At 48.9% G+C, this 14,542-nt stretch overlaps 1 protein-coding gene across 16 annotated transcripts in view; it reads right to left on the bottom strand.

Moving 5' to 3' along the window:
* The window catches only part of ODF2 (outer dense fiber of sperm tails 2), a 30,836-nt gene extending 19,390 nt beyond the window's left edge, over positions 1-11,446 (bottom strand). The window contains exons 1-6 of one of the 16 annotated variants that reach the window (XM_033427061.2): positions 11,197-11,329; positions 9,923-10,062; positions 8,458-8,548; positions 7,493-7,609; positions 7,091-7,216; positions 398-568 (exon numbers count right to left, since the gene is read on the bottom strand). In XM_033427061.2, the coding sequence (XP_033282952.1) occupies positions 398-568; positions 7,091-7,216; positions 7,493-7,609; positions 8,458-8,548; positions 9,923-9,954 (537 nt within the window). In that variant the 5' untranslated portion in view covers positions 9,955-10,062; positions 11,197-11,329. Of the gene's footprint in view, positions 1-397; positions 569-7,090; positions 7,217-7,492; positions 7,647-8,457; positions 8,549-9,922; positions 10,158-10,319; positions 10,376-10,875; positions 11,003-11,196 lie in introns of those variants that run through there. The other 15 variants (XM_049711598.1, XM_049711599.1, XM_049711600.1 and 12 more) reach the window with 15 other exon arrangements.
* Between the last annotated feature and the right edge of the window lie 3,096 nt (positions 11,447-14,542).

Genomic DNA, 14,542 nt, shown 5'->3' with positions numbered 1-14,542 from the left:
AGACACAGCCCAGCAACTGGGGACAAACTTCCTCTGCCTGTTTGGGGCATTGTTTTCTGTTTTTTTTTTTTAACTTTTGTATAAAATGGAAAACAGAGGCCCCAGTGTCCCAGTCACTACATCTCCAAGACAGGGACAATAATACCACCGGCTTCGTTTACTGTAGTAAAAAATCAAACCAGGCCATCCATACAGAGCACCAGGCAAGGTCAGGGCCAGGCCTGGGCTAAGTGCTTGATGGAAAGGGATCCCAGGTTGCCCCGACTACCTCCCCAGGGGCACCTGAAACCCTGGGAGGCCTGCAGAGGCAGCTGGAAGGAGGTGTCCACCAGGAACTCACCCGGCAGTCCCAAGTGTCCTCGGGACACTGGCCAGCCCAGCCCCCTACCTCCCTCACCTCAGACTTGAGACAACCAACCGCGTTCATTAGACTGTCAATCTTCTTATCATAACGGTTCATTTTACAGTGACCCGAGTCGTCATCTTCGGTAGAGAGGTCACTTAACCGCATCACTGAGACCAGCTTTTCTGAAGATGGTGGTGTGATCTCCAGGCAGTGAGGTGGATTCTGATGTAGAGGAGGGAGAGACACATGAAGTCATAAGGCAGAACTGCAACCATTGGTCCCACCATCCCTGGCTGTCCGCTGAGCAGGAAGAGCTAAAACTGCTACAGGGCAAAACCACAGAGACCCCAAGGGGAAGGGCACACCGACCTTCTTGGTGGAACACTGCCTCATTATCTACCCTTGTTTGTTTGTTTTTTGTCTTTTTTTTTTTTTGCGATACGCGGGCCTTTCACTGCTGTGGCCTCTCCTGCCGCGGAGCACAGGCTCCGGATGCGCAGGCTCAGTGGCCACGGCTCACGGGCCCAGCCGCTCCGCGGCATGTGGGATCCTCCCGGACCGGGGCACAAACCCGTGTGCCCTGCATCGGGCGGACCCTCAACCACTGCGTCACCAGGGAAGCCCCCTACCCTTGTTTAAATGTTGTTTCTGAAGCTCTTCTAACATAGAAATAAAAAGCGTGTGTTACACAACTACTGAAGCCCGCACGCCTACAGCCCGTGGTCCGCAACAAGAGAAGCCACCGCAATGAGAAGCCCGCGCACCGCAACGAAGAGCAGTGGCTACTCTTCATTGCGGTGCGCGGGCTTCTCATTGCGGTGGCTTCTCTTGTTGTGGAGCACGGGTTCTAGGCGCGTGGGCTTCAGCAATTGCGGCACACGGGCTCAGTAGCTGTGGCTCGCAAGCTCTAGAGAGCAGGCTCAGTAGTTGTGGCGCACGGGCTTAGTTGCTCCGCAGCATGTTGGATCTTCCCAGACCGGGGCTCAAACCCGTGTTCCCTGAATTGGCAGGTCGATTCTTAACCACTGCACCACCAGGGACATCCCCAGTGTCAAGTTTAAAATGAAGGATATAACAAATTGGCAAAAACTGTGATTCCCAAAGTTGGCAAAAGTTGGGGGCAGTAAATATTTTCATACACCTAGGGTAGACATGAAATATGTCAAAAGTCTTTTAAATGAATATGAATACATTGGATATTGTATGAATACATTGAATATTGTGGATAGTTGCAAAGGCAAACAAATCTTCTATAACAGGTATTTTAAGGACAAGTGGAGAAATTTAAATATTAACCAGATGTTATATGATTAAGAAATTAAGTTTAAAAAAAAATGAAGTGAAGTTTTTAGGACTAATCACTGTTATTTTGGTTATGGAGAAAATGTTATTAGAAATGCATACTGAATTATTTAGGGTTAAAATGGTATTTCTAGAAAATATTTACCTAAATACATCAGCTTAAAAAAATAATTTTTAAAATGCATGTCCCCCTCAGAGAAGTTTATGCAAAGCTGTATAATACTTTCAAGACTTCAAAAAGATATTCTAATCTGGGGGCAAGTGTTTCCATGTTTTTTTTTGTTGTTTTTTTTTAACTGTCTTTTAATTAATTAACTTATTTATTTGGTTGCACCGGGTCTTAGGTGCAGCAGGCAGGCTCCTTAGTTGTGGCAGGCAGGTTCCTGAGTTGCAGCTCACAGGCTCCTGAGTTGTGGCATGTGAACTCTTAGTTGCGGCATGCATGTGGCATCTAGTTCCCTGACCAGGGATCGAACCGAGCCCCCCTGCATTGACAGTGCAGAGTCTTATCCACTGCACCACCAGGTAAGTCCCTCCATGGGATTTTGATATATTGAATTTGACTCTCTCATTCTATACATTTATTCCATTGTATTAAGTAATTGCTATTTCTCATTGTTTGCACCGTTTTTTCCTTCTCGTAAGCTGAGGTGGCTAAACTTCTGTGCTAATTTCCAGGGAAAGATGATGGCTATCAGGAATAAAAGGAAGTGTTTTATTTTTTTAATTTTTTAAAAATCTTTATTGCAGTATAACTGCTTTACCATGGTGTGTTAGTTTCTGCTTTATAACAAAGTGGATCAGCTATACATGTACATATCTCCTCCCTCTTGCGTCTCCCTCCCACCCTCCCCATCCCACCCCTCTAGGTGGTCATAAAGCACTGAGCTGATCTCCCTGTGCTATGCGGCTGCTTCCCACTAGCTATCTATTTTACATTCAGTAGTATATATAAGTCCATGCCACTCTCTCACTTCATCCCAGCTTACCCTTCCCCCTCCCAAAGGAAGTGTTTTATATGGGTGTAAACTGTTATGTCAAACAAGTAGGACTCATAGGGTGCAATTTAAAAAATGTATGTGCCCTTTGTCCCAGCAATTCTATTTTTGAGGAATTTATCAAGAATATCTAAGAATGTGAATTAATATTTAAATTCAAGGCTAGGGTATAGATAAATGTACAGCAAGATAGTATTGGTTAAATACTTAACAGTACACAAATGTACACATAATGGAATAATGCCTTAAAAAAATAATGTGCGATATAAATATAGTCAAAATATGTGGAAAAAAGAACATTACAACAATAAGTAAAATATAATCCCATTGTTACAAAAATCAAAAGAACACGTCTATTCACAAGAAAAGATCCAGAAGTCTTGCACCTAGAAGTTACATGGGTCTCTTCTCAGGGTGGTGGAATTACAGGTGGTTTTTACTTTCTTCCTTATGCTGATTTAGATTTTCTAATTTTTTCTAATTTTCAACAATGACTGTGCATTGCTTTTATAAGAAAAAGAGTTATTTTAATATATAAAAGAAAGACAATAGGAAAATGTATAGACAGTATGATTACAATTTGAAAAAAAAACTCCGCATGGGAAAAAGTGATAATAAATGTACCGAAATATTAATAGTTTTAGGGTGGCAGTGACAAGAACAGGACTGGTGATGTTGTTTCTTGAGCTGGGTCTTTGTAAAAATTCATCAACACGCTTCTGATGCATGTACTATCCTGCACTTTCCAATGAAAAGGTTTTAAAACTTAATAGCAGCCAGATTAGAGTAGTAGAATTACAGTGATTGTCTAGTTTTTCTGTATTTTCAGCTTTCTGTCATAAAAATAGATGACTTAATTAGTAATAGGGTAGAGAAAAAACCCAGACCTGCTTTCTCCCAAAGATCTTATCTTGTGTACCAGGAGGGGTTTTAAAAATGAAACACGGGGACTTTCCTGGTGGCACAGTGGTTAAGAATCCGCCTGCCAATGCAGGGGACACGGGTTCGAGCTCTGCTCCAGGAAGATCCCACATGCCGCAGAGCAACTGAGCCCATGCGCCACAACTACTGAGCCTGCGCTCTAGAGCCCGCGAGCCACAACTACTGAGCCCACGTGCCTAGAGCCCGTGCTCCGCAACAAGAGAAGTCACCGCAATGAGAAGCCCATGCACCACAACGAAGAGTAGCCCCCGCTCGCCACAACTAGAGAAAGCCCACGTTTAGCAACGAAGACCCAACACAGCCAAAAATTAGTTAATTAATTAATTTAAAAAGAAAGAAAAGAAACATGAATCCCCACAAGCACATAGCAGCTTCTGGGGTCCATGTCCAGCTCCACCACAAACTCTTCCTCCTGTGGTCTTTTCTCTCTTGTCCATAATGGTAAGGGCAGGCTGGGGCCTCCCAGGAACATGGAAGGCCACTGAAAAATGGAAAGGGGCTGAACCAAGAGGACAGCATGAAAGACAGCTACTGCTTGAGAGATGGTAAGTCACATCTCTGGGCCCCTCCGTTTCTAAAATTCTGTGGCCCCAGGACTGGAAGGGGCACTGAGCTTTCCAGGGAGGACCATAGTCCTAGAACCCATGTCAACAGGAAGTCCATTTCCACAGTGGCATGACTTTGATATATAATTTGAGAACTACTAAGTCTCTTCATTAAAAAAAAAAGAAAAGAAAAAAGCATTTTAAATAAAATATAGTATGTTTGTTATAAAGAAATTCAAGCAAACCATGAAAAGATAAAGCATTAAAGCCTCCCACCCCAGAGGTAATCACTGCTTACCACTTCTTATATTTCCTCCCCAGAACAGGTTTGCACATATAAACATATCCATACACACATGGACACACAGATGCACTTTTCTGCACAAATAGGGCCAAACTCTCCGTGCTGTGCCACTTGGTGCTTCATTATCATGTAGAAATATCTACCTCAATCTTCTAGTGGTTGCATGGCATTCCATTGTATGGATGCATCATAATTTAACCAATACCCTCCTGACAGACATTTAGGTTGCTTCTAATTTTTCTCTATTGCAAACAATGCTTTAGTAAACATCCTGATACACACACAGATCCCTGTACTCTTCTGTGACTTTTAGCATCAATTCCCAAGTGTAGAACTATAGAATCCATGTTTGGATGGATGCTGCCAAACTGCCTGCAGAACGGCTGAATCGGTTTCACAATCCACTCAAAACTGTCCAGGGGGACTTCCCTGGTGGCGCAGTGGTTAAGAATCCGCCTGCCAATGCAGGGCACACGGGTTCAAGCCCTGGTCCAGGAAGATCCCACATGCCGCGGAGCAACGAAGCCTGTGCGCCACGACTACTGAGCCTGTGCTCTAGAGCCCGCGAGCCACAACTACTGAAACCCGTGCGCCACAACTACTGAAGCCTGTGTGCCTACAGCCCATGATCTGCAACAAGAGAAGCCACTGCAATGAGAAGCCCGTGTACCGCAACAAAGATCCAATACAACCAAAAATAAATAAATAAAACAAATAAATTTAAAAAATATATATTAAACAACAACAACAACAAAAAAAAACTGTCCAGGGACTTCCCTGGTGGTCCAGTGGTTAAGACTCCGCACTTCCACTGCAGGGGGCACAGGTTCGATCCCTGGTTGGGGAATTAAGATCCCACATGCCACGCTGCGCGGCCAAAAAAAAAAACACAAACAAAAAACCATCTAAAAAAGATTCGTTGATACCTCCCATATGCTTGTCAACACAAGATATTCATAATCTTTTCAACTTTTTTCCATTCAATAAAAATGATAGCTTGTTTTATCTAAAATGTAGTTGTTTCTAATTTACATTTCACTGATTATTAGTGAGGTACACATAGTAAAAAAAATCTAAAAAGCATTTTAATTCCAGTCTTCCTTGCACTTTACATAGAGAGATATGTCAGAACACTTTTCATTTATTCCCTAGAATACCAAACTCTCTTTGTCTCTTAGGGATAACATGGTAAATCAGGGAGTCAAGAGAGTGAAGTATGACTCTAAACTTCAGAGTAATTACTATTATTTCTAATTTTAAAAGTAATAAGTTCTCAGAAAGATAATCTTTCAAAATAGATCAGGGGCTTCCCTGGTGGCGCAGTTGTTGAGAGTCCGCCTGCCGATGCAGGGGACACGGGTTCATGCCCCGGTCCGGGAAGATCCCACATGCCACGGAGCGGCTGGGCCCGTGAGCCATGGCCGCTGGGCCTGCGCGTCCGGAGCCTGTGCTCCACAACGGGAGAGGCCACAGCAGTGAGAGGCCCGCGTACCACAAAAAAAAATACATATATATATACATATATATATATATGATATATATATATCTTAAGGTATAGTCATCCCTTGGTCTCCACAGGGATTGGTTCCAGGACCCTCATGGATATCAAAATCAAAGGATGCTCAAGTCCCTTGTATAAAATGGTGTAATATTTGCACATAACCTAGGCACCTCCTCCTGTATACTTTAAATTAGCTCTAGATTATTTATAATACCTAATTCAATGTAAATGCTTTGTCAGTAGTTGCTGGCACACAGCAAATTCAAGTTTTGCTTTTTGGAACTTTATGGATTTTTTTTTTTTTCTTAAATCTGTGGTTGGTTGAATCTACAGATGTGGAACCCGTGGATACAGAGGGCCAACTGTAGTCTCAAGCCCTTTACTTGTCTCAATAATAAGATCTTTGTCTAAAACACAGTCACAGGCCTTGTCTTGTCAATGAGTTTCTTCACTGCAATTGACTAGAACGTAAGCGTAAGGAAGGCACAGCTGCCAGTTTGCAGCTGTAACCCCAGTGTGCAGCAGTGTCGCAAGAAATGCATGAATGACTGCACGGATGGATAGATGGACAAGCAAAACGTTTTGAGGTGTGGCTAAAAAAGACAACAGTTCTCTTGGAACCTTGGCAACTCACACGGAAGGCAGTTATTCCTCAGGAGATTATTCCAGTGGTTTTGATGACATCTATGGAATACGTGCACGGTCTCTTATGGGGGTGACCGTAAAAGTGAAGACGCTTTCTTGGATATGTACGTTCTGGTATATATTTTAAAATTATGCTTTGGCACTAGCAAAGTTACGTGGGGCAAGACATGTAGCTCCTCACATACAAATCAGAGAGCCTACGAGTACCGCCTCTAGAATGAGACACCCCTGAGTCCTAACTCCACCTCTGCTACTCTCTCTGTGAGACTTCACCTCTCTGAGCCTTGGGTTCCTCATCTGCACCTTAGGAGAGCGGGACCTACAGCATTGCAGTGTTGGCAGGACTCAAGAAGATTCCCACACTTTCAGGGTTTAGCAAGGCGCTTAGTAAGCGGCACCTACTGGGATGTCTCTGAGAGCTCCCGCCGACCCTGAACCATACAGAGTATGAGGCCTGCTAGAACCTGACCAATTGGAGAAGAAAAGCCTGAACGAGAATGAGCCTACCTCCCACTTGCATCCCACATGCCGGGTGGATGATTTTCCAGGGGGCATCCAAGGTACCTTGGTTTTCACCCGGACACTCCGCCGCACATTCACGGTGTCCCCTTTCATTCCGCGCTTATGTGATTTCTGTGGAAAGGGACAAACCCAGGGTCACTTCCCCACGCAGCTGGCCGTGGCATCACTCTGGTGGCATCTGCTTCCAACTCTGCTGGGGAGCCGCTTCTGACTAAGGCTACTGCTGCCACTTCCAGGTGACCGTCCTACCTTCCAACCAGGCAACTGAGCTCTGAAAGCGAATGTGTCTGTCTCTCAAATCTCTGGAGTTAGAAGTGTGAGGAGGCCCAGCTGGGAGGTGTCGCCTTGCTCCACAGCCTTGGCCTTGCCCCCCTGGCATGCTCCTACCTGGCTGTTGGTCGCTGATGCTTTCGGGAGTTTTTTTATGTGGACATGGACAGGGGTGTTCTCATCCACGTGAACATGTAAGGGGGGAGTTGAAGAGCGGTCCTTCATGGTTCGCTTCTGGCAGGTGGGGGAGGACAACACAAAAAAGGTTGATCTGTGGATGAGTAAACTGGGCGTGAAAAACCGAGCTCACAGCCTCTGGGGGCCACTGAAAGCCTAGCCACCAAGCGAGCAGGACAGCAACCAGCACTACTGGCATGCGGGCAGGAAGCAAGGCGGGCGTGCCATTCAGCAGGCTCCTGCAGAGATCCCAGCTGAAGACCACCGGGGAGATGCAGGTCCGTTCAAGAGAAGGGTCTGTGAGACCCACAAGTTCTACAAAAGAGCCCAAACCCAGGCCCCGGGGTCCTCAGAGCTGCATCTCTTTCCGAGCCTGCTGGAATGCACAGCTCCTCCTGAGATTCAGCGCAGCACAGATGGAAAGCAGGTGAGTCCTCCTACACCGGAATCTGAATGGGGCATGCGGATTAGCACGCACAGAACGGTTACGGTGCAAAATACTTCAAGCAGCAGGTAGCTAAAAGACGGTGAAGACAGAAAGCTGGAGGAAATGCCGAGATGAGAAGGTTGTATGGATTCTAAAGGCCACTTAAGCAGGGCTGAACACGTACCCCTCGCCTACCACCAGCTCCTGTCAATCCCCATTCTTTTTTTTTTTACTTTTTTCTTTTTTCCTTTTTTTTTGGAAATTCTGTTTTCAGATTTTTGAAGTTTGTCTGGAAGGATTAGGCTAACACAACCTCCTCACACCCGGCAGCCTTGCCACCGGCAAAACCAAATCCAATCAATCAGCAGGCTATGCATGAAGGCACCTGACAGAGCACCTGGCCACCGGGCTACCAGCAGAAGCGTTTCTTCTGGCGGGGCCACAGACCACGGGGCTGCTCCGCGCGCATGTCACCTACCGTCACAGTCACACTGGGTGAGCCACAAGGTGTCCTCAAGACCTTTTTCTGCTTGAGACTTGTTACTCTGTTCTTCTCACACGATGGAAACCTGTACCCAGGCATAAGAAGCAGATTATAAGCAGAAAACTAGGGCTCTTCTATTTCTTAGATCTCCCGAAGTTATATACTACATATGATGTCTAACAAGTCCACGGCTAGGAGAACCAGTGTGGAATCATTTGGCTCCCTGTACACAAGCACCAAGCTCTCATGGTGTGCCTGGCAGGGGGATGGAAGCAGGGGGTGATGGGCATTCGCAGGGCTGGCCTTTTAACCTGCCATCGCATCACACGTATTGTGACCTTTTACTGAAAAGCCCAGCTGTCATCCTGTCTGTCAGGAGACAAAAAAAGCAGGCAGCATGTGGGCAACAGCCAACATGTTAGTCTGGCCAAGGGCGAAAGTGCCCAGGACACTGGCTGGAACAATGCTCAGTGAATGACTGCCATGAAAAGACAGAGGCATAAGCTCAGGAACAAGGTCTCTGTAACTCAGTTTCATAAAATTAATAGTCAAATATTGAAATAAGAGGATGAAAAATGACCATTTCCCAAAATATTCCATTTGCTACCCGCTAAGCCCCTAAGAGGCAGGGTTATTTTTGCTTTTACGGATTTTTTTTTAATACCACGTGTAATTCATCTTATACATAAACAGCCCCATCACCAAATCTGCAGATAAAGCAAAAGTTTAATCTCCAAAATCTGGCAGCAGTCAATCCAAGAATTCCAGGACGGGAAGGGACTTGGAAAGTACATTTGATCCATCCCACTGCCTGATGACAGCCCCCAAAATATGACCTTGCCCTCGCCCTCCATTATTTTGGAAAAAATAATGCAACATAAAAATTCTTTAGCACTTTAGCATACATTTTGCTGTATGTATATCACACCTTGATATAAAAGAAAAAAATTTTTTGAGTCCTACTAATCATTTAGCCAAGGAATACCAAATCTGTGCAGATGGGTTTTTTTTTTCCCTCCTCACTTAGAACATTTCTGTTTACTTGAAGCCAATAGATTTGGGAAAGCTCTCACCCTCAGCAGGTTTTCCATCAAACTACCTGGATTCCACCAACATCTGACTAACTGCCGCGTCCACCTCTTACGTGGTTGTTATTTATTTACACCTAACCTGCTTTCAAAAAGGATCTGAACCTAGTACTCCAATGACAACGATGGTGATCCTATTTGCTACCAGGAACTGGGGCACCTGAGGAGGGAGGGCCAGAGGGAGGCAGAACTGGGATTACATGCGTGCATTTTCCTCTTTCCTCTTAAAAATTATTTTTAAATGTTTTGGTCCAGGCTTTCAGTACACAGAACAGAGAGCTGAAAAGAGAATCCTCCAGTGAGCCTGGCCTGGGAGCCCCTGCCCGCTTTTCCCTGCCCTATGGCGGAGGCGCCCCCCACAATGGCAGTACCTGGGGGAGCCGCCTGAGGATGACGCAGACATGGTTAGGCATCAAAGCCGCAAAGGTGGGCAATTGGGTCAGCAGGCTCTGCTCAGGGGGACCCAGAGGGGCGTGTCAGTGAGAATCTCAGGGGCCGGGCATCAAACGTCCTGAGGGGAGGAGAGTGTAAGCTTTGGGGGTGACAGTTGGATGAAAACTTGGGAGGTGCTCCTCTGCTGTCCAAGTCGCACAGCAACTGACTGTCCTGCCAAAGTGGGGGGAGATAGGAGAGGCTGAGCGACCCGGTGGGCGGGGCGGTGAGAGCTCCCCTCCCCAGGGAGGGCCAGGGGGCGGAACTTCGAAGTAAAGGACCACCACACCCAGGCCCCACGCGGGAGGGAAGGTGGGTGGCCACCAGGGGGAAAACCTGAGATGCTGGCTCGCGTGCGAAGAGGGCAGGAGAGAACCGCTAGGCTCCAAGGGGGCCCCAAAGGGCCGGAACCGGCGTAGGGAGCGGGAGGGATAGTCGGGGCGGAGCCAGGGCAACTGTCTCCTAGGAGAAGGGCGTTCCCGGCAAAATAGACACCCGAGAAGACCAATAGTATTTGAAGGAGGAAGGAGCGGAGGCTGCAGGGGGAAAGGGGCGCTAAGCAGCGAGTGGGTGCCCCGACGGCAGAGGGAAAATCCTCCAGGGCGAAGCAGCGGCCGCTGAGATTTAGTATCCGAGTTAGAGCGGGTTCGACGTCGGGTCGTGCAGGGAGCGCGGCGGGAGAACCGGGAGGCCCGCTGGACAGGTGAACCCACCCAACGGGGTAGGGCGCCCCGGAGGCGGTCCCCGGGGACTGCGCTGCCTACGAGAAGCCGTCAAATAACTGCCGGGCCGAGGCCCTCAGGGAGGGCGAGGCGGACGGGGCGACGCCCACCGGCGGGCAAGAGGGCACGGGGCCAGTCTCTGTCGGCGGAAAGAAGGGACGACCACCCACCAGCGGGCAGGAGGGGACCAGTTTCTGCCCATAGAGAGAAGGCCGAAGCCTGGAGGGAGCAGAACCCTGCCGGTGGCCAGGTGAGGAAAGGCCCGCCCGTTAGCGGGAGGAGGAGAAGGCCCGCGCCGGTGGGCGGGGCGGGGGGCGAGATTCTGACGGGAACTGGACGAGCGCGCCGGAGGGTGCCGGCGGGGGCGGCCCGGGGGGGCAGCGGGACCCGGCGACCTCGGCGGGGGCCACCCCGCCCGTGGGGACCAGGCCCGGCGGCCGCCGCGGAACGCCCCGGAGCGCCCTGGCTCCCGCCTGCCGGCGGCCTCTCACCAGAAGCGACACGGCTGCGCCCAGAAACGCCTCCTTATGAAGTCGTTGAAGTCAGAGGCCAGGGTCTTGCCATGGAGACGCAGCGGCGGATTCAATCCAGTTCTGGCAGCGACTCCTCCCCGCTTTCTCCTCCTTTTCCGACAAGCGATCGGCAGGTCGCCCATTGGCCAGTTCAAACCCCCCCGGGAGCCTCTCGGGTGTCGCCATTTAGGCCCAGCCCCTGGCGTCACAGAGATGCCCCGCCCCACCAGAAGCTCCACCCCCTTCCGGGCCACGCATAGCGTCGCCAGGGAGACGCGCGACGCCACTGACGGGCCTGGCCCGGGCTTGCGTCGCCCGGGCTTGCCTCACCGGTCAAGACGAGCTTTCCCCCCTCCGCCATTTTTACCCTGCCTTCAGCCCTCATCTGTTCCCCAAACTCAGAGGAGCGCCCAACTTCTAGCCTACTCCTTCTGATTCATATTAGGCCACTGGGCTCAGGGGTCAGGAAACATGTTACTGTCCGGAGCTGCGCGCTGCTTCTGGAAATACAGCCCTGTCTCTCCTCCCCTGTTGGTGCAGAGATGGAGCCCGCTTCTGCACACCACCCAGACTCTCTCCCCCTCCCACATCGCCTGTCTTTGTCCAGGGTGGAGGAAGGGTCCGCGTTCCTCTTGCTCCTCAGTGCCCTCCTGCACACTGTATGCTGCTGTGTGTACCCACCTACTCCGTTGAAGTTCTCGCTGAGTCTCCATCTTCTCAACTATGCTTCACTGTCAGCCAATTATGGGGGGCTGTCACGTGGCTCACGCAGCCGCCCTGGATTCTGGGAGACTTTAACATCCTCAGGGCCATCCTGGCCTCAGTTCCTTGACATCCTCATCTCCATGACCTTCTCTCCACCTCAGCCATGTACTCCCAGGGTCACACAACTGGTCCACCTGAAATCTTAAGTTCCAGCTCCCCCCTCTCCAAACAGAACTCATTCTTTTGCCTTCCCGCCTACTGTCTAATGCTTATGGCGTTCATTCCTCAGTGTTAGGGAGCCCTCCACTCCCTTGCCCCGTTCATTTTCTCCCTGTTGAAGAAATGATGGATCCCCAATCCTTATTGTAATCCAACCACCAGAGTCTCTGCAAAGATCAAATGCACAAATCATTTCCTCCACCCTCAGCTGAGCCCTCACCACTGCCCAGCAATGGTTTAATTTATCCCTGGACCCCCTCCTCCTCCCCACGTTGGCTTTTTATTTATCTGTCTATTTATTTATGTATTTTTGGCTGAGTTGGGTCTTTGTTGCTGTGCGCAGGCTTTCTCTAGTTGCGGTGAGTGGGGGGCTGCTCTTCGTTGTGGTGCGCGGGCTTCTCATTGCAGTGGCTTCTCTTGTTGCAGAGCACGGGCTCGAGGCGCAAAGGCTTCAGTAGTTGTGGCTCGTGGGTTGTAGAGCGCAGGCTCAGTAGTTGTGGCACACGGGCTTAGTTGCTCCGCGGCATGTGGGATCTTCCCGGACCAGGGCTCGAACCCGTGTCCCCTGCATTGGCAGGCGGATTCTGAACCACTGCGCCACCAGGGAAGCCCGCCACGTTGGCTTTTCCAAATCTTTGCCTCTTCCCCATCCCATATGACAACTCTCCTTTTTCATAGAGAAACATAAATTCATCCAGTGGAATTCTCTCCACCTTCTCCCACCTTCCCCCACCTTATCCCCCCACCTTCAGAAGAAGTGATGTCATTTTTGCTGCCCAAGATAACCTTCTTGTTTCCAGGCCTAGGTCAAACATCTCTGTAAAACATCTCTTGCCAGCCCCAACACAGAGTTGTTGATCATTTCTCAGTGCTCCCACATTCAATGAACCAACATTTATGAAGTCCCTACTGTGTGCTAAGCCCAGGGTGAGGGACACCAAACCAACACATCCCACTCGGTCTTCAAGGAGTACACAGCCAACCCCTCTGACGTGACCAGATGAAATGATTAAAGCTTTCCCCTCCCCACCCACTGAAGGATTTTGCCTCTGTGGTTCTGTCCCCTACCCACCATCTGAGGAGGGTTTTTCTCTGCCAGTGCAGTTCTTCGGGGCTTTTGTGATGGAGAATCTGAGAATGGACAGGACTGAGAGGTCACCACCCTCAACACACACACACATACACACACATGCATACACTGGAAGCGAGTGACAGGAAGGAGGAGGGGGAAAATCTTAGAGACAGGCAACAGGGAGGAAGGGGTGCTGAAGACAGGGGCACAGGGACACCTGTAGTGGGTGAAGGACGTGCGATGGGAAAGAGAACAGGATTTTTTCTTTAAATATTATTTATTTATTTATTTATTTGTCTGCGCCGAGTCTTAGTTGCGGCTTGCAGGATCTTCTGTGCAGCGTGCAGGATCTTCTAGTTGTGAGATCTAGTTCCCTGACCAGGGATCGAACCCGGGCCCCCTGCATTGGGAGTTCGGAGTCTTAACCACTGGACCACCAGGGAAGTCCCAGAGAAGGGGAATTTTTAAAGCATAGCTGTGGTCTGTTATCTGCCCCTTTTGTGGTGTTTGAGAAATGCAGGTAAAGAACTTGAGTTATTCTGATATCACTTTGTTTTTTGTGGGGGCTTTTTGTTTTGTTTTGTTTTGGCTGCATCAAGCGGCTTGCAGGAAGGACGTGCGATTGGAAAGAAAACAGGAATTTTAAAAAATATATTATTTATTTGGCTGCGCTGAGCCTTAGTTGCAGCTTGCGGGATCTTCTTTGCAGCATGCAGGATCTTTTAGTTGTGAGATCTATTTCCCTGACCAGGGATCAAACCCGTGACCCCTGCAGTGGAAGCATGGAGTCCTAACCACTGTACCGCCAGGGAATTCCCTGATATCACTTTGGATTGCTGGACCGTGTTTTCTGAATTCAAGCCACTCCAAGCCTGGCCAGCACTGGCCACTTTTTTTTTTAAGAGCACTACCTAGCACTGATGAGGACATTGGGAAATAAGCAGTCTCACACATTGCTGGTAGGTTTAAAAATTGATGTAACCGGACTTCCCTGGTGGCGCAGTGGTTCAGAATCCGCCTGCCAATGCAGGGGACACGGGTTCGAGCCCTGGTCCGGGAAGATCCCACATGCCGCGGAGCAACTAAGCCCGTGCACCACAACTGCTAAGCCTGCACTCTAGAGCCTGCGGGCCACAACTAGTGAGGCTGCGTGCTGCAACTACTGAAGCCTACGCGTCTAGAGCCCGTGCTTCGTAACAAGAGAAGCCACCATAGTAAGAAGTCCGCGCACCGCAATGAAGACCCAATGCAGCCAAAAAATAATAATAAAATAGATAATAAGACAGATCAATTGTTGAATGTGGAAAGGTTTCCAAAACATATAGCTGA

The sequence above is a fragment of the Orcinus orca genome, chromosome 6, assembly GCF_937001465.1.
Source record: "Orcinus orca chromosome 6, mOrcOrc1.1, whole genome shotgun sequence".
Taxonomy (NCBI): Eukaryota; Metazoa; Chordata; class Mammalia; order Artiodactyla; family Delphinidae; genus Orcinus; species Orcinus orca.
Note: the sequence above shows the minus strand (reverse complement) of the source record. Positions and strands in the feature narration are given on the sequence as shown.